At 37.5% G+C, this 24,827-nt stretch overlaps 2 protein-coding genes across 3 annotated transcripts in view; one reads left to right on the top strand and one right to left on the bottom strand.

The window, feature by feature from the left end:
• Positions 1–3,210: 3,210 nt before the first annotated feature.
• LOC111872597 (flightin) lies at positions 3,211–7,057 on the top strand. The gene is made up of 2 exons (XM_023866667.2): positions 3,211–3,334; positions 5,991–7,057. Exons 1-2 carry the CDS (start codon positions 3,226–3,228, stop codon positions 6,410–6,412), a joined length of 531 nt encoding a protein of 176 aa, XP_023722435.1. The 5' UTR covers positions 3,211–3,225; the 3' UTR covers positions 6,413–7,057.
• Positions 7,058–8,945: 1,888 nt separating this feature from the next.
• LOC111872583 (neurocalcin homolog) overlaps positions 8,946–24,827 on the bottom strand; it is a 251,497-nt gene continuing 235,615 nt past the window's right edge. For both annotated transcript variants that reach the window (XM_023866657.2, XM_023866651.2), the window contains exons 2-5: positions 16,167–16,291; positions 14,868–14,986; positions 13,554–13,742; positions 8,946–12,908 (exon numbers count right to left, since the gene is read on the bottom strand). In XM_023866657.2, coding sequence (XP_023722425.1) covers positions 12,714–12,908; positions 13,554–13,742; positions 14,868–14,986; positions 16,167–16,236 — 573 coding nt within the window. In that variant the 5' untranslated portion in view covers positions 16,237–16,291 and the 3' untranslated portion in view covers positions 8,946–12,713. The remainder of the gene's footprint in view (positions 12,909–13,553; positions 13,743–14,867; positions 14,987–16,166; positions 16,292–24,827) is intronic.

The following is a 24,827-nucleotide window of genomic DNA, read 5'->3' as shown; positions in this document are numbered from 1 at the left end:
GTAAATTTAGAAATTTTCTTGGCTAAATCTTCAACCCTGAAGATGGACGCAGTACATTTCTCTGAAACGTCGGTAAACCGGACTACATAGCGTCACATCTCACAAGACAACACTCTTCACAATCACTGCTGTGAGAACATTAAATCCAAGAAGCATTCATTGCATGTACTTACCTTCTGCGATTAATCACCTCAGAATTTTGCTACGTGAAACAATAATAACAGTCTATTTGTATGTGAACAGATCCGTGGAATAAAAGCTTGAAGCTCAGTTACAATCTGTGGAGTCCCTACAGTGACACACCTGTTCGCACTTGGCAGGAATTAAGCCAATGTCTATGGGCCATTTGCCTAGGCGATGAAGCCGTTATCTGGCTCATTAATCTTTCATATTTATCTACGTTCATTATGAAATTATTCTGCTCGTCTGCGAACTCTCTATACTTGATCTGGGAGGTTCCCAGTTCGACTCTCCTCCAAGCTCTTATTCTAAGATTCGTCTGTCTTCATCCGGTTATGTGGTCCTATGTGGACACGGTGCCTTCGAATACACGACAATCATTTCCTTCCTGATCCTTACATACTCATCATTTGCGTACACACCATACGACACTACTCATGTATGAAGAACAGAGGCGACGATAGAGGCAAAATGTTCCCGAAACGTCGATAACCGCCTGCAAGATATCATAACCCAGAAAACAGCGGTTGTGATGTACTGTCTTCTGGCAAGTGACGCCGTATGGTCTTGTAGACCAGTGTTCCGCAACCGGTGTGCCGCGGCACATGGCGTGCCGTCACAAGGTGAAAGGTGTGACGAGAACTTTTACCAATTGTAAGAAATTAATTGTCGAATTTTATTCGTTTCATTTTATCCAAGTTACCGTGTTTCATAAGCTTGTATTTTATTCTCTGCCACTGCACTGATTAAATAAAATGATGCTTGTTTATTCTTTATTACATGCCGTGATTTTTTATGTATAGAAATGTTGTATTCTAAGACATTAAACGTAAATTATTTACTCACAGTTGTTGTTATATCATAGTTTTCATTATTGATTTATTTTTATTTTCCTCGCATCTACGCAGCTTCTTTGATATGCTTGCCGCATGTTCTGTGTACGTGCTTTTCCCTAAAACTGCAGAGATTAGCACGAGTTTTTCTGTCTTTTATAGCGCTGTTTCGGCATTTGCCCCTGTTTGTTAGAAGTTAGAGCTTCTTCAACTCCATGACTTTCTTCCTGTAACGATGCACCCACCGATTGTTGGACTTCATTTAAAATTATAAATATTTAAAAAATAAGTCGGTATAGTGTCACTTCTTCCGTTTGAAGAGTAGAGATCCCGCGTTTTACAATTGTTTCAGTTCTATCACAGCTGTGCTCTGAAGTAGTCGCAAATTTTGGTTGCTAGTTAGAGAATTACAGATGGGTCGTTTGAGATGTCCCCGACTGTATGGCCACTTGCTGACGGCAATAAAATGGTGATGGATGCAATTGAAGAACATTTAGAAATGCTGCAGCAGAAATTCAATAAGTATTTTGGAGAGAGTATACAAGATTTCGACTGGGTTCGTGATCCATTCGTTTCGAATTCAGAACATCTTCCGATTAATATACAAGAGGAACTCGCAGATTTAAAAGCAGACAGAACATTGAAACTAAAACTTCTCGAAGTGCCTTTGGATATGTTTTGGTTGGCAATAAGGAGTGGATACCCGGCTATCTCCGAGATGGCAGTTAATGTGTTATTGCCATTTTCAACTACATATTTGTGTGAACTGGGCTTCTCGACGTTAACTGAAATTAAGACATCAAAGAGGGAGCGGCTCAAATCCATCGACGAAGAAATGAGACTTGCCTTGTCAACGATTCCACCACGAATCAGTCGTCTGTGTGCAGCTACGCAGGCGCAAGTATCACATTGAAGGTATGAGTAGAATTACTGTATTTACTTTGATAGTAATAGAAGTGTATTTTCTACACTCTACAGTGAATTAAAGTTCATTAATTGTTAATAAATGCACGAGTCGATTTTTGTTTAATGATAATAAAATAACGATATAATAATATTATAGTTAAGTTGATCACGTTACGTATTTATATTAATTGTCTGATATCATGCGTTTTTGAGGGGAATAACATTTTGGTGTGCCGTGTTGAGTCATGGATACTTCATGGTGTGCCGCGAGTAGAAAAAGGTTGCGGACCACTGATGTAGACCATTATTGTCGTTTCTGAGGATCATGAAGATGAAGGCAGAGGTTCATCTGAAAGGTTGATAACGGTCTACCAGATCATACGGCGTCACATCAAAGACGACAGTAATCTTCACGGTTGTGGAAATTCAAACACCTCAATGTCCACTAGTCAAAACAAGAAATTTTAAGACAAAACATGAGAAACATCGAATGGACGTGGACAGACGGTCTGTCACGAGGACATGTCCAGGGTGAGCCAAGTATAATATTTATTTGTCGTTTATTTAACTTTGCTATCAGGAGCCAAGACTATCCGGCCCACGCGTAGAGTCGAATGGCGCGATGGTTAATGAACGGTGAATTGGAATGACTCGGTCTTGACCTCGTCTGAGATGCGTGGAGTAACTAAGGAGAACCATGACAAACATCAGTGAGAATAGCTGGTATCCGAGCCGAGATGTGAATCCTGGGACTTCCTTAACAAGAAGCAGATCTGTTTACCCACTGGTAGATGTTCAGTGTCAGCTAATGGACAATGCCTCATATACACTGCAGTGTGAAATTTTGAGTCCTATACATGGTCTGCCGATTGGAAATGTTACTTTAGCAAGATTCTGCCTCTGTTAAAGTCAAAACAACTGAAACAATTCTATATACAAGCTTTATTTAAATCAATACACAAGGAAAAGTTAAAGAATTTTAGAGTTTAATTAAGCAGCGACAAATTGCAGATGATTTAGAAATGCTTCCCTGTGTAGTGACAACTATAAAACACTTCTCGACTCGAGATAAATCCCTGAAGTTTCGCCCTTTCTCATCTTCAAGTGTGACGTATGCCATGATTAGGCTGTGTCAGGCTAGAGGCCAGAAATAGAGCAAATTGCTTCAAGATTAACCTCATATCACACCCGGCGCAACCTTCAAATGTCTCGGGCTGGACGTGAAAAATTAGGCAGACGATATCCCAGGACAGGATGAAAGCAGAGAGTAGACGGATGTGAAAACAAAAACAGAAAAGTGCGGGGAATGAAAATTCGTGGGGTGGGGGGTGGGCTGAGCTGCTGCCGAGCCCATCCCAGCTTGCAGTTGCTAATCGCACAGGACAGAGCTCACAGCTGTAACAGAGGGGCCGTAGGTGAGTGTGATGTGTAAGACTTCCTTGCTGTAAGCCTCAGTCAGTATCCTTGTGCGGCAGGAAGAGGTAAGGCGGCGCGTTACTGACACAGTGAAACGTTCAGTGTCTTAAGAGGCGACAGTTGCTGCAGCGCACAAGCAATATTGACCCTTCGAAGCATGCCGTGCAACTAAATGTCAGAAGAAATTCAGTTCGTACCTCACAGAAAACATAATAAGTCTCGGTGACAGTGAATTTTACTGTTTTCTGGGAAGTGACGATACTTACTTCCGTGCATGTGTGTTCATTTCATGACACTGTTGATATATGTAGACCATTTAGCAACGAGCGGTAGGATGTGATGAATTGCAGGGGGTTTGGAAGGAAATGGCTGTAGATTTCACAATGTACGATAACGGAATTTGCCTGGAGGGGCTAAGAAACACCAGGAAATACTTCAGTTGGAATACCGAATGTTGTGGCCGGTATTCGAATAGAACACTTCGCTATTATCAGTCTAGAGCAGCGATTTGCAACCTGTGTGCCACAAAGGGTCCGCAGGTATGCCCCGGGAATTTAGGGAAAAGTAAAAAAGTAGTGAGAATAAACGAGTAATAAAAAAGAATTGTCAAAATCCGTGATCAACATTATTTCTAAAAATTACACGATGATTAGAATTTAAATATTAAACATAATCTCTTTACTGGTTTTAATTGCAAAATGTCTCCTTTAAAATGGACGGTGTGCCTAGCGCCTTCTTCATTGTGCAGAGTTGGAAAAAAAAACTTTGAGAAACTATGCTGTAAGACCGGATAAACACGCCGATCCATTTTCAGTGTAGAAAAGTAAGTCGACCCAGGAGAAAACTGGTGGGGATGGAGGGTCAAGGAGGGCGGATCGGTCCCAGAAGGCAGAAGTTCGATGATATATTCTGAAACGAAAAGTAGGAGTCCCAGCACACAGGTGCGAACCAAATCAAGTCAGTCCAATAATGTTCAGACGCCCGGCACAATATTTCATGGGGATACACGAAGTGCTGCGGCCATGGCTCACGCACAGGACACTCTGTAATGTGGTCATTACCATTACCATTACTATCTAAGAATGATCTTCGGATCTTGACCGGGACACAAACTATTTAGGCTCAAGTATTCCTGATTTTACTCAGTCCCTCTAGGCGAATACCAGGATAGTACGTACATTAGGCGAAGACCGTTTCATTCTAAATCCGTTTTAATTTATCATACATCAATCAACCTACCATTCGACGCTGTTTAGTGCAGCTGCTGACAACCTCGTATAGTCAACTACAATTATTTCATGTACACATCGTAAATATAGGCTCCTGCTGAGTGCGCCTGTTCACTGGTGGTTAGACCATACAACTTACTGGGAAGACGAAGAATTTGCCGTACCTGTAGGGATAAAGACACATTTCGCAACACTAAACAGAACGGACGAAAGTAACGATTATAATTTTACTGAAGTACTTATACATACTGAAGGGGGCACGCGGTAGAGTAGTTGGTTGAGGCACTATGCTACAAGCCGGAAGGTCGCGGGTTCGACTCCCGATGAGAGTACTGACATAATCCTTCCAGCCGCACTATGGGCCCGGGGTGGGGGGTAAAGGGAGGCTGGCGTGTAAGACTGACAACCTCATCGTCATCTTTGGGCCGATTGTCTAGAAAATGTGGGAGCCTCGACGTCTCACAACCTTATAGTCCTCCATGGCCTGTTACAGGAATAGTTTTTTACTGTATTCTGGGCTGTAACACTCAGGAAACCAGTATCTTCCGTTAACAAGTTTTCAAGGGTAACATAATTTATAACATTCCTCAACAAACAGAACGAGTTAAAGGTGTATCAACATATCATCAGTACAAAATGATATCAATATAATCACAGATTAAACACAGAAATTTAACTCATATTTTATTAATAATACTACTACTAATAATGTTCTTTCTGGTGATACACAACGTTACACGATACCAGCACATTTTATAATACATAAAAAATCCGCTATTAAAAATGAATCAACAGCGTGCTTGGAAACTCTCCCATAGGCACTGGAATGCATACAGCGGTACACAGCGCGCTAACTGTTCTATTGGAATGGCTGTCAGCATGGGGGCCACCATATTTTCTTTAGAAAATAAAAATAATGATATTTGGTTCATTTCATTTATTAAATAGCTTGACAGCAGCTGTAAAGCCTATTACAGGATCACTGGAAGAAACCACAATGAAATAAAAGCTGTAAATGGAAATAATAATAATAATAATAATAATAATAATTCAGTTATTTATTATTTATGTGCTGAGCCAACAGTCACAGCAGTGTAGATAATGACAATAATGATGATAATAATAATGATAACTAATTTATTAGAGTGACCTCGCCAACAAGTGGGCTATTACAGCCAATACAACACATTGGTGATGATGATGATGATAATACCAACAGCAGCAATAACTGCAAAGCAAGCATGTCTATTGCAATCATAATACTATTTCATTTTCACCGCCACACTACTACTGCTGCTACCACTGTACTTATATTACTATTTCTTTATAGCGTAACGACACTGTCAGTAGGTTGCACTACATATATGCCAAAAAGGAAAGCTTGATGAAATGAATGTGTTATCCTCATCCTGTGTACTACTTTCAGTGGCAATGGCGGACGAGCCGGCTGCAGAGGAAGCACCACCAACAGAGGCTGTCCCTGAAGAAGTCCTGTCCGCATCACAGGTCTCCAAGTCACGTGATCCCAACCGTACAATCCTGTACAGACACTGGAACCGCCCGACACACCTACAGTATAACTATATATATGACTACCGCCACAACTATTACAATGACGTCATTGACTATCTGGACAGAAAGACAAAGGGTCTCAACAGGGACATCCCACGGGCTCAGACTTGGGCTGAGCGTGTCCTTCGCACGTACACTAAGGACACCAAATCAGCAGCTTTCCAAAGCAGACATAGGGACATTGAACTTCTGAACTCCATCCGGGCCAGCAACAGCTTTTATCGTCTCCACAACAGGGACTATCTAGTTAAGCGATATCCAGCCCTTGGCTATTGAACACATCTGAAGCCAAGATCAACAGATGTGTTTTCATGTTAACTGGCTATTTGGTTCCAGATGCATGGGATGGTATGTGAATTAAATGTTGGTTAGTGAACATAATGTTGTATCCCTTAAAAGACAAAATATCTTACACATTTTTCCTACTTGATTACTAGGTATTACAGGAAGTTACCTAACATAACATCTAAAATAAAAGTAAACGTTGTGTTCTGCAATAGAACATTAGGTAACATGTTTGAAACCTCCAGAACTATGCAATGAATATGTCGTTTCTCACATCGGTTGTATTTTATTTCAAATTTTCATTGTCCTATGAAATCATCCTGGTACATAACAGCACATAACTGCAAATATAGAAAAGTACTGATTTCCATTATGTTGTAAGATTGTATACTGTCCTTAAGCCACTTGTCACTGCCAAAATTCAGTACTTCATTAGTTAATATTTGAAATGACCCAGTTTCTATGAAATGAACCATATTAGAATATTACTTAATAACAATGTGAAATAAAGGATGCATATATATACTTGTTATTTTAAATAATGTTATATTTGTATTCGCTCATATTTGCTGTTTGTTTATTAATTCGGCATATGTTTTTGAACATGATGGTTCTGAATATCAAAGATTGTACAGAGTCTGTATTACATATTTTAGTAGCCATTATGAATCATAACATACCAGTCCTAAAATCTGTTGTTCACTGAAACTGACCAATTTTTAGTTTCAGTTCTTGTGTAAATGCATGCAGTTATATAATCACCATTCAGTCCTGAACTTCCAGCCATGGGTAGCAGCAAGAGGGGGCAAACAAGTCATCTGTCCCCCTGGATTAAACAAATAAAAATTTGAAAATGAATAAACATAACAAGTATTAATACCAAAAATTAAAACTTGTCTTTTTAATATATTTTTGTATACTAAATACTGTAAGAGCGATCATGCAAAATATTTTTTTTAATGGCTTGAGCTTAAGTTCATACGCAACTTTTCTGACTGCCCCCCCCCCCAAATTATCCTGGCTGTGCCCATGTGTCTAGCTCAGTCAATGAGTGAAAGAACACTTCTTCGGGCAGGACTGTATAATGCCACATTCAACTTAAGAAAGTGTCATCATGAGAGACAGCAGAAATAAACTACTATAAAAGCATCCACTGGACTTTGCTATATTATATTATCTCTGTATTTATGATCACAGATTTAACTACAGTCTAATGGGCCAAGCAACAGTGAACCTAATTTTTGGAAAGACAACCTAAATTTTCTACACCAATAATAGCATTTGAATGTGCTTGGAGCCAGTTCAATCTAGTTCTTTTCCCCAATATCTATTTTACATACACCCCCCCCCTCCTTCTCTGCATGTCACATGGTCATTAATAAATTAATGTCACATCCAGCCCACCATATCTGCCATTTTGTTGCAACACAATGACAAATCTCCTCTGGTCTTTAAATGAAAAATGTAACAGGTGAAAATCTGCAGCCTGCCATGGTCTACAACCATTGCAGTACTTTCAAGTAGGCATGTATTCGTTCTAGCAATATTTTAGTTGTACTGGAGTTTTCCAAACAGTCTCACTCCTTTATTTCCTTCAAGTCATTTGGTACCAATGAACACCAGACCCATTCAGTTTCCAATTACATTCGATGAGCTTGCAGACCCAATATAAGTGAGAAAAATGGCAGCATACAAGTTTGTATTATATTTTATAGTAACAGTATTATGTCCAGGATTCAGTACAAGGTCCAAACTAAACCAAATCTATTGGATACAACTTCGAAGTTTCACACCATCGATGCAGATTCTGTGCAGTTGTCATGATGTGTAAAATTCTATAATAAATGTACCATGACAAAAAGTGGCATATTCTCCCAAGATCTAATACCATACACAAATTCTTAAATTCTACAGCAAGTGGCACCAGTATTGTTCCCACCTCCCAAGTCTGCATGACCGCCACGTTGACATTCTCAAGCTTCTGAACTCTCGTTCCTCAGTGTGTGAATTGCAAGCATCATCAGCTCACACTGCGGCAGACAGGGCAGAAGTGTTCCTCTGCCTCTACCTGTTCATTTACGGGCTGTTTCAGTGGTGATCTGTCCAATTCTGTGCACTTACCAGCTTCAAGAACTATGTCCAGTTGAATAGGTTCAAGAGGAAGTTGTAAGCCCTATCTCTGCAGCATTAATTTCATGAAATTCAGATGCCTTCCTTCTAAGAAAAGGAAACTCCACACTTATGAAATTCGGCACACATGCAGTTGACAATTCTCTGTATCCACCGAACTATGTGGCATCACATCAGAGAAAAGACAGTAAACTTCACACTCACAGCTGTGAGAGGACAGAATCTTTACTTGCAATCAATCAAAGGCAGAGCTTACAAACTCCATTTAAAATAGAATAGTGCTGTAAGCCTTGATAACTAGAGTTGAAGACAAGAAATATTTTGCTGCATTATATATTACCTTATGCAAGTACCATAAGAGAGTAACCAGTATCCATTAAGGAAGAAACACCCATAACTTGTCAAACTGCATGATTTTATTGAAGATTATATTCAATCTCTGTTTATAATGGTATTGATTTAACAGTAAGATTTTATTATGGAAGTAACGTACATGCATTTTTCTCGTAACACTTTAATTCAATGAAGGTAATTTTACAAATAATGATATTTCAAAGCTTCAGGACTGTTATACATAAAAACGTATGATAAAATCCACAAAACAATGACGGTTCATGAACTGGTTCAAGTTTTTGAAGTAAACACTTCAATGGAGGAAACACCAATGAGGCATTACAAAGTCCACGTCTGCCAAAAGATTACATTAATTATTAGGAGAAAATTCCGAGAGAAGAACATGGTAACGTACAACAACGCTTACGCGGGAAAATGTATAAATGTGCTCTTACTTTGTGCTTTTATATGCACAAACAGTGATCAATAAACATCACACCCTAAGTCACAAAGCAGTGAATAAGAAACCCTGCCATTTATAGAGAACATTAATTTTCAGCTGTGACATTAACTCCAGTCCTTTGCTACTCCTGAATTTGGAATGTCTGTGTATGTATCACACTGTACATCTGTTAGTATGCAGAATCTTCACAGTTCAAGGCAAACACTTTTACTGGGAACATAAACCAAACATAAAACTTATTCACCCAATATCTGTGGTGTACTGTTTATTAACCAAACTGTTTGAATTTTATATTAATTGCTCCAACTTGCAATAGAATTAACTTTTCAAATTATGTAATTAACTGAAGAACCACCATCAATACACAGGTGGCTCCTGGCACCATTTCATTACTTCCTTTATATTAAATTGAAGAAATGGCAAAGATATTGCTGATTAAAAAAAATACTATAGTCTATGGACTAGATTATAATCATTCATTGTCAAATTAGGCCTTGTACATCATTTCTGTCCATTATGTTATATGTTTTTACTATGTAATATATTAAGTTCATCACTTTCTTGTCCATGCTGACTTCCCTTAGTTGGTGATGGTGGGCACACAGGACTTTCTCCCACTGTGTGCAAATTCTGGCAGAGGTGACTGGTAAGGGATGATTCTGCTTGTCTCAAACTACACCAAATTATTTTCAAGCAAGTAATTCGATATCATCCTTTAAACTCGCATTTCATGACTGAAGAAACTCAGGTGCCTGAAAACCGAAGTACTTGCTTCTCGCGTGAGACCTGAGTTTCACACGGCAGTGAACATCAAGACTACAGTCTGCTGGGATATGACATGGTTCACAGGTACCAGTGTTTTGGAAGAAAGCTGGTATGTGTCTCCACCCCAGAAGACCATAACTTCAATGTTTGGGTCTCAGTAATATAAACACAGGATGGTCAAGTGCATGTTTAGAAACCTCAGACTTTCTTTGAACTGAATATGTCATATGGAAACTGTCACAAACAACACAGCTTAACTCCTTAAAACTACTTACATGAAACTGTCTTCATTGTGGTTCATGTCTTCTTGATTATATGAACCATTTATGTATTGAATTAAACAGTATTCATTATTGCTTACCACAATGAGATGTTGGTTTAGTCCGAGCAACAAAACTGCCAAGTGTCTTATTATAAGAGAAAGAACATCACCGACTTGTACCTACTGCTTCTCAAACTGATGGCATCGCCACTAGCTGGAAATGGTAAATATTAACATGGAATAATCATTTCAATGCCACAGGGAAGCATCATCAACTGAAAAATGGTCACACAGCACATAGGAATATAATTAAATGAAGGACACAGAAACACACATAAAATTCACAACAGTCAGAAAAAACAGCTTGTAAAGACAAAACAATCAATTCTTATTAAAAAATTTCTGCTGTCCATCACAGCTTTAAAGAGGGTCTTGGTCCATATTTTACAGTTGAGTCCTTGGAAAGTGCTATTAGGATCAAGCTGTCTAAAAAGTTCTGCATTCCAAAAGTTTAAGCAAACCAAACTGTTGATGACCTCCATACACTGGGCCCTACACAACTGAACAAGTGTAAGACTGAATGTAAATACAGCGTATGACATCCTGTTTGCATACAAAATTTACAACTGATAGGGGGTCTGTAGTGCTGACACTTTTCTAGGGATTGCCAAATATTTGTGCCTTAGAAAACTGACGGGTGGAATCATGTAACTGTGTACTAGACCTCTGTGTGACAAGTGAGCATACTCTGATAGAAGACACAATGAAATTGTTTGAAAGTAATGCCACAGGAGGGTAAGGAAGTACCCCAGTCTGGGCAGCACACAACCTGGGAAAAAGTTCTAACTCATGTGGGTGGGGTTCAGTACAAGAACGAAAAGGGCAAGATTGCAAGTCATACAAGAATTATTGCCTAGCAATTCCATCAAAATAAATGTACATTATTTCACACAACACCATCATTAAATTTCCAAAATGTTTCAACCAACAAGTACATACATTTGGATCAAACATTCTGCAAAACATTCCTGAGAAGGAGAGTGACGACCACACACAGGACTTCTCAACAAGAAGAAACGTCTCTGTGCAGATGCACTGATACCAGCTATCAACACTTGGTGAAGGGAATGAGGCATCATATGCACTGTACATAGTTTTCAGGTTGTTCCAAAGTGGAACAAATTCAGAAACATAATCATTATGTATCAGTCATACATTCGATTACTATATTCCTTTACTGTGGGATAATTTTATAAATATCGAGTATGTTCTGCATTCAGATTAGAACTACTGCTTATTTATGTTTACGATATACTTTCATTGTTGCAGAATGAGCAAATGTAACCCAACCAATTTAACTAATATTTTGTTTTCTGGTCACTTCATGTGTTACCATGAGCTTAAGCCCTTCAGTGCTGACTTACATTCAATCACTGTTCCCTGACACACAACATACATTGTTATTGCATCCAGAAAGCCATGGCAAATGATTCCATATGCTGCTGCCAACTTCTAAGAAACATAAAAACTACATACAAAATTGTCATAAAGCCCAGAAAGACATCATGATATAACAAAAAGTGTAGTCCAATGTGCCATAAAGATTTCTGGGATAAACCAATTAGGAACAGAGAGTGAGTCATGAGAAGTTCCAAGAATACCACGGAAGGGGTTACTGAGGGAAATGACATCATTTAAATTTTTTTTTATAGAGGGTGTCTATAAAAGTATTCTTCCTTCCTAATCAGCCTAAAAGATGTAATGCAATCCATCTTCATGTGACAGATGCAGGAAACTGAGTGTTTCATGCTGGCACACATTCCATACAATATGAAGGTAAAACAGAGAAAGAAATTCACTTTATCCATTCAGGCTTAATTTTATTAACCAGCAAATTGCAGTTGTGTGTTGGAACTTGTTAACTGTGGGGACGAAACCCTTGGCAAAACAGAATAAAAAACAGCTGAAGATCACATTCTTACTAGCATTCATCCTCATACACACGATAGGGAGTCACGCCAGTACAGCACAGTGTGTCACACCAATACTGTTCCTCTCATTAAATTAAATATAAAGATTGCAGGTTCCCTGAAGCCCCCATTACTTCCTAAAGCAGGGACTCCCACACAACTAGCCGAAACCCTTCAGCGAGAAAGAGTATTGTTGTTTCCATACAGGAGGATGGACCCAGCAATGCACTTTCCACATGCACCATCTCGTTAAACATGGTCTAAGTTTATAGTTCTTGCACCGGATCCCCATGAAGAATGCAGTGGTCACCTGACCACATGGCTGAGCCAGCCAGCACTATGTCAGTTTAAACCATTTCTGGAGTCAGTTCACTGTGCTTGTGGGTCACACTGCAGCAGCCGTACGATGGACGGGTCACTCTTAGCTCCTTCAATGAACTCTTCCAGAGACAGTTTCCCATCATTGTTCTTGTCCATCTGACGGAATATCTTGTCCGTTCTCTTTTCAGGTGTCGATTCGTCTTCAGGCATCTTCATCACCGAGCCAACCATTTTGTAGATGGCCTAAAAGAGTGAAAAATAAGGGGATCGGCTCTTTATGAATACACGCAAGCATGTGCAGATACACAAACGTGTGTGTTTGTATTCTCTCTTATGACAATTACGTTTACTTTTTAATTCATCACATAATATAACAGAGGTCAGAAATTATTCCATATTCACAGAATACAGTAGTTTTGAAACAGTGTTGAGCAAAAACAGCATTACAGATAAACCTCTATAAGAAAACTTGTGATAATATATCTCTTGGTGCTTGCTGACAAAAAAGTAAAGTCATAAACAGCAAATTCATGAATATGTCTCAGCATTCCTTCATTGTACAGGGGTTGACAACTTTATTAAACTGTTTTCCTTTTACCTCCAGTTTCAGCAATTACATGTTTGTTGTTTTCAGATTTTTACTGAAATTTGTTCATACAATATTTATTGCTGTTTCTGCCAAGATTCTTACCAACTGTCAGACCACTTTACAGTGTCATACATGCCTGATTTTAAGTAATTTTATAAACAGTGATCTACCCTGACTGTTATCCTGTGCACACAGCCATCGATGCTCGTGCACCTCTCAACACGCATGTAAACACAGAAGAACAAGTATAATGCCTGCAAGACATATCAGACCACAATGGAACTGTATTTATAACTCACTGTAACAATTTCCAGCATCTCCTGTCGTGAGATGTACCCGTTGCCATCCAAATCATACATGCTGAAAGCCCATTTCAGCTTCTGTTCTAACTTCCCCCTCGATGTAACCGAAAGGGCACATAAGAATTCTCGGAAATCAATTGTACCGTCACCGTTTGCATCAAATGTTCTGAAGACATGTTCTGCAAACTGACACACACAATTTCATCAGACAGTTAATGAGAACATTTCTGTAACTTTGCTCAGAAAATCATAAAGAATACATGATCATACTGTATAAGACTGCCTGAGTAACTTAAGAGTGCAGGATTTAAATAATAATTTTCTAGTAACAGGATGCAATTAATGTTTTAAAGAATGTCACCAATCTTACATAGAGAGTGCAGGATCTGAGGATGTTGCGGCAATGGTTAATGAAGATTGCCCTCTTCATATGCAACCTGATTTAGTAAGGGGATGGCCCAAGTTAGAAATTTACTCATGGAAATAGAAGTCGGGTAATACATATGTTGGTAGATATGTAGATCATTAGGCCATTGGTGATGTTGAAATTTGTTTCCTTCTGCCTGGAAACATAGATAAAAACTGCTGCAATTCCCAATTAGGCTGGCTATAACATGTGTGAACATTCAGTGTAAAGTTATCCTGTCTCTCCAGGCAGAGGGAAACCAACTTCAGCATCTTCTGTAACACAATTATCTCCATCACTGCTGAGATATTTAAACAATTTCAATCTTTAAATTACTGTGAGATTTACAACTGTTAATTCTAGGCCTCCTCTGAGGAAATCACCTTGTATTTAGGTTATACTGTGACATGTAGCTTTGTTGCTAGGTAACAGCCTCTGGTCTTTACAAACCTGTTGCCTCTAAAACATCAGCAAATTTCTGCTGGTCTACATGCAGTCACATCCCAGCAGACGGCAGTCTTCATAACAATAACCATGAGGACTTCAAACCCAACATAGTCAAATCTGATTGAAAATGTAATATCTGGAAAGAACTGGGTTAATAGTGACATACACTAGCATTCTGAATTGTATGTGATGTGAGGATCTCACTGTGGTGTGGTGATCTGCTGTCTCACTGCAGGAGTGCCTTGAAGATGGAGGCAACAGGTTTCTTTAATTGTTGGTACCTATCTACCAGACTACATCATATCACATCTCGAATGATGATAATCTTAAAAGATTAATTACTTTTAAGTTTCCTAGATTTTCACTAATAATGTGATGTGAAAAATAATTAATGAGCATTAACTATGATCTATTTACATGCAGTTTACCAGTGAACTTCATTCTCCAGCAGAACTTACTTTTGAAGCGTCACCATATGGAAAGAAGTTACCATATATTTTCTTGAACTCTTCTACACTCAAGTGACCACTGGGACAGTCTTTCAGAAAACCTTTATACCATTCCTGTATCTCAGCATCTAAAACAAAGTTAAAGAAGTTAGAGCAATCATAGATTATGTAAACTATTTAAAAGAAAAGAACAGGACAAGTAAAGTGAAACAGACAATAAACTTCCAACTGAACAGATATGGTAACTGCCAGGTTCTCTTTGGGTTTAATTAAATACCATGCCATGAAGACGTGTTTTTTTTTTTGTGGGGGGATAGTGTCATGCATTCTTAAGCTTGACACTAGATCAAGGTGAAAGGTCAGCTTTAACTGTCAGCTGGTTCACTCCCAGAACACACTGAACAGATGGCAGACCCCACAGCCAGTTTGGACTCTGTGGAAAAGAGAGAAATCTTTGGCCCCCTACAGCATAGTTACTATGTTCACTCAGCTACCCTGGCTCCCGACTAAAGAGTAACAGTGAAAATTTATTTTGAGGTGTCTTATTTCTGTACACCTTCATCCTCCTTCCTTTCTTCACCTCTTTTATGTAACAGCCTATGGTGATGGGGAGCTGGGACAGTGCAGTCGGTATAGCGACTGGCTATGGGTTGGAGTTCCAAGCCCTAGTAGGGTCAAGAATATTCTCATCTCCACTTTCTCTAGACTGGCTCTGGGGCCCACAAAGCCTCCTATCCAATTGGGACCAGGGGCTCTTTCACCAGGGGTAAAGTGGCCGGGACATCAAGCTGACCACTCACCTCCAATTGGTGCAGAGGTCAAGAAAATGTGGATCTATATATCTGCTCCCACATATGTCTTCATGGTGTAGTGCTTAATTAGTTAAGCTCAGGGACAGTTTAACTTTTTTTTTAGCTTGTGAGGATGATGAGGAAGGAAGTGGTGAATACAATGAAACACTACACAAGTACATATATTTAGGCTTAAGGGATTTCTGGCTGTATCTATCATCCAGTAATCCAAACAGAACACAATATTTCAGAAACTGGATGTTTCCATCCTCAGCTGAGTAGATGGACAGGCACCTATTCACAGTCTGTTGGCCCCACAAGAAGAAGATAGACTCTGTCACTTGGGTTTCAATAACTGATAACATCTCCTTCTAACAGCCCCAAATGAGGTTAGTCCACGCGTTGTCACCTAAATATCCAGTTTCTGAAAGCAAAGCTCAGAAACCCACTAAACCTAAGTGCAATACACCATTGTCAGACCCTTTCAGAACTGACCAGTACATAACCGAATCATTACCTGAAAATTCTGTGTTTTGTCTGAGATCTTCCAAAACTTCTGGTTTCAATTTGCTGTTTTGTTTACCCATTTCTTTAACTACAACCTAGAGATGTACACAAAGGTCCTTGTTTCACCAATTGCACCTAAAATAAGAATGAAAACAGGTTACATTCACAGTAAGATCACGATGCTATATGATCTTACATTAATCAGAGTGTAATTAAATAAACAGTAAGTAAATAAATGGTGAAATACACGATAACTAGTGAATTCAATTGTAAAGAACCAATGCTCAGTGAACGTTCATCAATTCTACCCTGGCAAGAAGCTACAAAAAATCCACGTTACCGAACTGGCCCAATTATTTTCACTTATGAAGGCATATATAGCAGGATCCTATAGACAGATTTAAAAATCAAAATCTTGGCAAGTAAATGCTTCATTTTCAATAAATTCTGATATTATGTTTACAAGATTATTTGCAAAATTCAGAGGTTTTTGCCATTCAACATTTCTGAACCAGATAAAACAAAAACACACCACAGCTGCTGTATATAATAACAACAATAATACAATAATAATAATGATGATTATGTCCAACTTTCAGGATAATTACATAAGAGTCAGAATCATCTGGTTCCATATAATATTACATTCAATTCATGGATACATACAAAAAATGGTTACAATATGATTCACAATTTATTGTGTTTCTGACAGAAATCGAAATAACAGGTTGCACTGCACAAAATGAATGCACTATCAAGCTACTGGTAAGCAGTCCAGCCAACTTCAAAGACAAAGGTGTTCCTTGCACTATGTCATGAAGGGGGCCCGTGTTAGCGTAGTTGGTTGAGGCACTATGCTACAAGCTGGAAGGTCATGGGCTTGGTTCCTGATGAGGTGGATTTTTTACAACTGACCTAATCATTCCAGCCGCACTATGACCCTGAGCCGACTCAGCCTCTAACAGAAATGAGTACCAGGAATTTCGTGGGAGTAAAGGGTGGCCAGTGTGTAAGGCTGACAACCTCACAGCCATCTGTGAGCCAACTGTCTAGAAAATGTGGGAGCCTCAACATCCCAAAACCTTATGGGCCTCCACGGCCTGTTACAGGGATAGCTTTTACCATGCCATGAAGATGAATGGCAAGGTGCAGGTACAGCTCCACCATTCTTAACCTTGGAACTTGAGGGAGGTGAGTGGTCAGCTCACACTCCAGCAGCTCTACTGCTGTACCTCACACTGCCCTCAGTTCTTGCCAAATATGACTACAGGGGCAGTACAAACGGACTGATAAAATGATACTTCACTAACATTTAACTAATTTACATGAAAAACGTGGAAAATGTTTGTTAAGACCCTTGGATAGCATGGCATGAAACAACTTTCCGTGGGAAATGATAAATTCCCATTATGGGGAGAGATATCACCGCTCATATACATGTACAAAAATTGTGTATCAAAATTCTCCAATGTTTAACACACTTCTGCAGTGTGCACTAATCTGAATATGACTTGTTCTGATATATATATTAGAGAATGTTATGAGAATTCCATTTTCCTCAGAATGATACATGGAGAACCTGCCCCCCTGACCAGAAGGTTTTATTGCCTTACATATATACTGCAGCAGAAATCATAAAAAATTAATGACAATTATCTGCATCCACTTCCAGTCTAAAGTACATGTAACATCCATGGAACTATATGATTCTGTTACAGCAAATTAAACAAACTTTGCAGTGTGAAATAATAATTAATTCACAATTTACGCACATTGCAAATAGCACAATACACAGTAATATACATAGTTCTTTTCCAATATGCAAACTAAACATAGTAAAGGTTATATAATGAAATATGTTTCATACAGTTTGATTTAGATAGTATATATATTTTACAATATGTGCAGAAAAAGTACAAAAATATAAAAGTGCATAAACAGCCTTCTTCCATCTCAATTCAAGACAATCTTATTTATCTGAATAATAAAACCTGTTAATAACCACACACCTAAAATAAATCCAGAGGAAAGCAATTACATGAAATATTGTTCTCAGCACAAAATGAGTACATGATCAGGGAGAAGAGATGAATTAATTTACATTTATCATGGCATCTTAAATTCTTTGATGTCAATACTACAAGTTACATCAAGTAATCAGGTTGAATGGAATGTACTGTCATCTCTGTGACTTTCTGTTATTTGAACTTTAACCATGGTAAAAAATTATCAATTTCAACTGAAGTAAAGTTTAAAAAGATCTTAAATTTGATATCATGGAAGTTAACATGTAAATTATGCTTTACACCATCTGATGTACCAACCACTCTTCAATATTCACTGGTTAAAAATGCCCTAAAAGGTATAAACAAGTTAGGAAATGTATACACCACATAAAATTCTGGCAAGTTTCCTTACATTCATTTAATTGTCTTGAAAAAATAAGACTTACAGAAAATGTATATGGAACATAAAATGTGTTTCAGTTTTCTCTACAATTTTTAACACGTTTTTCACTCCCATAAATATTCGGTAAATTAGGCTCAAGACAGGTGCACAAACATATGTAGGTCTCCATGCACAGCATTCATTACTATTCTTCAATATTAACCAAGACTGAAATATATCTACTAATTGTACTGAAATTTCCAAATATCAGATTTCATGAAAACCCATTTAGCAGTTGTCAAATTACTGCATACTGATGGACAGAATGACAGGCACATGACAAAGCCAATAGGTGCATTTTTGCAACTTTTCATTCTAAACATGCCACAAGAAATATATTCTCATCAAGACATTAGCCTTAACATATCTGTTTGGCTGAATTACCATTTCAACTAATATTATGAAGACACTTTAGCCAGCTGAATTCCATTAATTTTAATGACTTCTGTTAATGTTAACTTCCAATCAGTATCAGTAATTTCAAGAAGCCCAAAGTTTCCCAGACCATCCATGTCCATTATTAGGGATGACTTAAAATCTCAGTAATCTGACTGATGACCTAAGATTTCATCACATTCAGTCACCATAAAAGCCTCAAATCATATAAAAAGAAAAACTGTAGAAATGCAACATTTTACATAAGTGAAAGAATCAGTATTAACAAAACTAAAGTGATTGACAAGCAGAGGGAAGAAAAATATGGAAAACTNTTCCTCTCTTCAGAATGGATACTTAAAGCATTATTATAAATGAAACAAAATTTTCTCTTCTCAAGATGAGAATCTGGGAAAAAATTCTGAGAACTGAGAAGGGAACAAGAATTTTCTGTAACAGACCAAAGTTTTCACTAGAATCATGGCTAACACTAGCCACTATTTCACAGTGCATTAAAGTGTATTTACTTATCCCTACTGATATTAGACCCCTTTTCAATGAAAAATTTTCTTAACTGATGGTATTACAAAATTAAATTTTAGGGCCACAACCTTTTACACTGTTGATTTTGTCATTGTCAGCCATTATGATTATGATGTAGTGGGAAGTCTGCATGCTACTGTGCAACGCAAATGCAGTGACATGATAATTCTCAAGTTCAAGACTGAAACATCAATGTTCAAACTGAGACTGAGATATTTTCCTTGATATGATCTTGAAAATCTGTGACTTACACATGCAGAGTATAAATATTTATGACAGTTGACTCAATCTCCTTGCCTCCATACCTTGCTGCTTTGTGTTGGTTCTGGTGTCCAGAGACAGGGACTAGCTCTATCAATTGGGTCCAAGAGAGTAGGCTTTTAACCTGAGGATGGAGGCAGAGTCAATTGCAATGATTGACTCAATGTCACATGTGGGGGGGAGGGAACTTAAAAATTGAAATAATATGGCACAGAATACAATTGCGTTCCTGCTACAGGAAGCTTAAGCCTATGTAATATCCACCAATATGGGTCCCACAACTTTACATATTGCATATACAGCAAAAACTTGTCTGGCCCCTCATGAAGGAAGAGTGACATATACGACTCAATGTCTGTAAAGCATCTCATTTTTAACTATGCAGAAGTAAGCTGTTTCATTGAATGTAAACATGACTGACAGCCAGCTCTCTCATCCCTATGATATTATTTATAGTACGTTAAAAATTGTTGAAAAAACTGTTGTTCATAATGAAATTACTTTTATAAAAGTTTCTAACGGCAAAAGGTGTTGATAAACCTGATACTTTGTATCCCTAGAAGAACAGTGTTAAGTGATACACATGACTGACAGCCAGCTCTCTCATCCCTATGATATTATTTATAGTACGTTAAAAATTGTTGAAAAAACTGTTGTTCATAATGAAATTACTTTTATAAAAGTTTCTAACGGCAAAAGGTGTTGATAAACCTGATACTTTGTATCCCTAGAAGAACAGTGTTAAGTGATACACATGACTGACAGCCAGCTCTCTCATCCCTATGATATTATTTATAGTACGTTAAAAATTGTTGAAAAAACTGTTGTTCATAATGAAATTACTTTTATAAAAGTTTCTAACGGCAAAAGGTGTTGATAAACCTGATACTTTGTATCCCTAGAAGAACAGTGTTAAGTGATACACATGACTGACAGCCAGCTCTCTCATCCCTATGATATTATTTATAGTACGTTAAAAATTGTTGAAAAAACTGTTGTTCATAATGAAATTACTTTTATAAAAGTTTCTAACGGCAAAAGGTGTTGATAAACCTGATACTTTGTATCCCTAGAAGAACAGTGTTAAGTGATACACATGACTGACAGCCAGCTCTCTCATCCCTATGATATTATTTATAGTACGTTAAAAATTGTTGAAAAAACTGTTGTTCATAATGAAATTACTTTTATAAAAGTTTCTAACGGCAAAAGGTGTTGATAAACCTGATACTTTGTATCCCTAGAAGAACAGTGTTAAGTGATACACATGACTGACAGCCAGCTCTCTCATCCCTATGATATTATTTATAGTACGTTAAAAATTGTTGAAAAAACTGTTGTTCATAATGAAATTACTTTTATAAAAGTTTCTAATGGCAAAAGGTGTTGATAAACCTGATACTTTGTATCCCTAGAAGAACAGTGTTAAGTGATACACAGTTCTCTAACAGTCAATACAGTCTTCTGGGATGTAATGCCTTCTGGTTTGGTATGTTGGTACTAATGTTCTGGAGGAATCTGTTGCCTCCATCTTTGCTATATTCCAGATGCATGCAACAGGTCCTTCCAAAACATTAGTACCTATGCACCAGATCCCTGAAGACCGTAATCTTAGCAGTAAGTGGAACCATCTCATCTGAAGGCAACAGCAATGTACGTAATACTGGTAAAATAAAAATGTCATTACTGTGTGTTTCTTCAGTTCCCACTGATGTGAAAATATTGAGTTTTGCACGTTATGCAGCAGAGATCACAAACTTCTAACTCATAATGCTACCATTTTTTTAAACACTGGTCAATGATGGTTCTGCTCATGGGAACGTTCGAAGTGACAACTTTTATTAGTGATAAATATAGTGAGACGTAATTATAGGAGAACAAAAATTCAAAATCACAGCAATGTTGTACACTGTTTACCTCTATTTATCATATTAGAAACATTCCATGGACAGTGTCAATCATGTCCAGTATATGTGGTTAACGCTGTGAAGCAATCTCCTTTCTGCAGTAAGTTTGATATCCCTGAACAATACTATCATGTGCGTTACGACATTATGTGATAAATAACGGTTCCTCACAAATTAAATCAGCATAACATATTATATGTTCAATATTTTGTGCAAACAATAATGGCATTCAAACTGACATCAAACAGACCTGATTGATGTAAAGAAAAATTACAAAATAATGACTACTTGTTTTTCCAAAACTATATTCAAAACTGGGATACAATGCTATACCTACACAAAGCAATTTCATGAACATAAAGATTAGATACAGCATTATAATGACACAATATAAAAATAATTCACATTGTTTTCTGACTACACAAATATACCCAAATTCAGTGACAAAACTCCTGAGGTGAGCAGCTGGGTGGAATCACAAGAAAAGTCCAATGTTTCAGACACATGTCCCATATCCATCAGGAACAATTACATTATTCCCTCATGATGGACGGACAGTCTCTGAAAAGCTGAACTTCTGTGCCAATCCAATAATGCTCCTTGACCGAGATGTTTTTATCACTTTTACTTGCTGTGATACCTCTAAGTTTTACGCAGGCTGAATTAAAATACATAACCTTCTGCTTCTATTGAGTAATGAAACATATTTTTGTAAGATTTGAGGTTTTCACGGTGGTGACTATGAAAAAAGTCATCTTCTGGGATGTGGTGCCGTGTAGAATTGTGTTAACCGACGTTTCGGAGGAACGTATTGCCTCCATCTTCAGGGTAGAACACAAGAAGAAACCTGCGAGCAAACCAGCAGAGCAGGTGCAACAGACTGAAGAAAGCTGTCTTCTGGGATGTGGTGCTGTGTAGAAATTGCGTTAACCGACGTTCCTCCGAAACGTCGGGTAACACAATTTCTGCATGGCGCCACATCCCAGTAGACGGCTTTCTTCAAAAATATTTTTGTTTGGTTGTATAAAGAAATGTGATAAAGCTGGGGATTAGGCTCTTAACCCTGTGCTTGTTATACAGTGCCCTTAAACTGACTGAGTTACCTATGGCAAACATGCATCACGGTAGGATAACATGTACTATGATCCTCCATAGCAGCGGATTCATCCAGTTATACAACTCATAAGTTGGAGATGATATAACTTGAATATTTCAGCTATAAGTAATACCTGATTATTGTTTCAGACTGGATATGTGGCAAGGAATATGAGTTATACACTAAACTTATATAACTGGAAATATATATTGGCATTTTATTCCAAATAAAGGTTCTATCATCAAGGTTGGTTAAGTAAATAAAAAAGATTCTTATCTGAACAACAGTTTGTACAGTGCAATAAATGTGTGATGTTTTTAAACCAGGATAAAGTTACTTGGAAGCGAAACTACAATACTCAGAAAACAGAATAGAATGACAGTACTGAATTAACATACTCCTGTATGTTACACGACTAAGAGAAAGTAATCATTTTATTATTGGAACCATGTAGTACACATCTGGTGAGTCATTCCTATCTAAAGTTAAAATACTCTTTACTCACAATCAGAATAGAAGAGTAACCAGATTATACATCAGAATTTATAAATCCTTTCATAAGGATGGATTAATATTAATTAATTGACTTCATAACCATCAGAGGCCAGAGAGTTAGTGGTACATAAGAGTCTGAGTGAACATCGACATTGCATGACAGACATCTGCAAAAAGATGGATTACAATTTCAAACAAAGGAGGTGCAACACTAAAACATTCTCCCACCTGACAGGTGAAGTATGCCTTTGAACCAGCATTTTCAGTTTCATGATTAACTTATATTTAAAATGGAAAAGTTGTAGAGTTAAGCAGTTCACTCCAAACAAGGCAGCTTCTTGGGGACTTTACCATAAGAACTGAAGCCTGACTGGGATCAAGTATATAATTATATTGACATTTCATAACCCAAACATAATTCTGAAAAACCAGGCTTCATTCTCTCCCCTAGATAAATCACAGGAATCTTATGCAATATACAATGGAAATAAGTTACACGTTGCCTACATTTACTTGCAGACAGTCTTCACTGGAGCATGTCGTCGATAGAAACGAAATTATAGCATTCAGGACTAAAAAATATTTACATATTCTCTTGAACTGGGAAAAATGGCAGAAAACAATTGCCCTTATTAACTTATGTGCAGAAAAATGGAGACTGGCAGGATGTCCACAAAACAGATTATGTAAGACATATGAACAGTACTAGTGAAATCGTTAAAATTACACTTTTAAAGTTTAATTGCAGAGAGCTTACTGTCATTATGTAAATTACCCAATTCCAGAAGAAAGTGGTAACTTGATCATTCTATAAATGAATTATTGGATAAAAATGAAGAATTTAATAAAATTTACTTTTAACTTGACAGCTCAATGGTACCTGAAGCAAAGGCAAGTACTCTTAACAGCTTTAAAAATGTTAATTCAAGAGAACATAAAATGTTTTCTTGGGATACTTAATAACCTTTAGATAAAACTAGATCAATGCACACTAATGTACTAAAAATGTCACACAGACAATGTTTCTAGTGTGTGTAGTAGTGGGGGGGGGGATTTAATTTTTTCTTATGATCCTGTGTTATTTAAAATATACCCAAATGTGTTTTCATCACAACTTTATATGAATCAGATTTATTTAATGACAAAATAGTATAATGTTGTGTAATGTTTTCTTTTAATGAAGTGGAAACTTCATGAAAAACAAGATGTCCACTGGCACATTTTCCCCTGATGTGGTCATGTTTGAATACTAACATAATATAGAAAAATTATTGCAAACATGTTTTGATTGTGCAAGCATCAAGTGAAATTTATTATAGTTACTGAAGAATCCATCATACTTAGCAATTTTAACTATAATGTTTTTTCAAACATATATTTCTTTCATACTGCACTGATCATAATACCCTATGGGCACTTACCCTGTGAAGAAAGGAGCCAATACATTAATTTTTTTTTCCCAGAAAACCACAAAGTTGCAGTTTTCCATAGTTGGGCTGCACCTACTTCCATTCAGTTACAAATGTGTAGGTTACAATTAGTGGAT

The sequence above is a fragment of the Cryptotermes secundus genome, unplaced genomic scaffold (genome assembly GCF_002891405.2).
Source record: "Cryptotermes secundus unplaced genomic scaffold, Csec_1.0 scaffold995, whole genome shotgun sequence".
Lineage (NCBI taxonomy): Eukaryota > Metazoa > Arthropoda > Insecta > Blattodea > Kalotermitidae > Cryptotermes > Cryptotermes secundus.
This window is presented reverse-complemented; position numbering and strand designations above follow the sequence as displayed.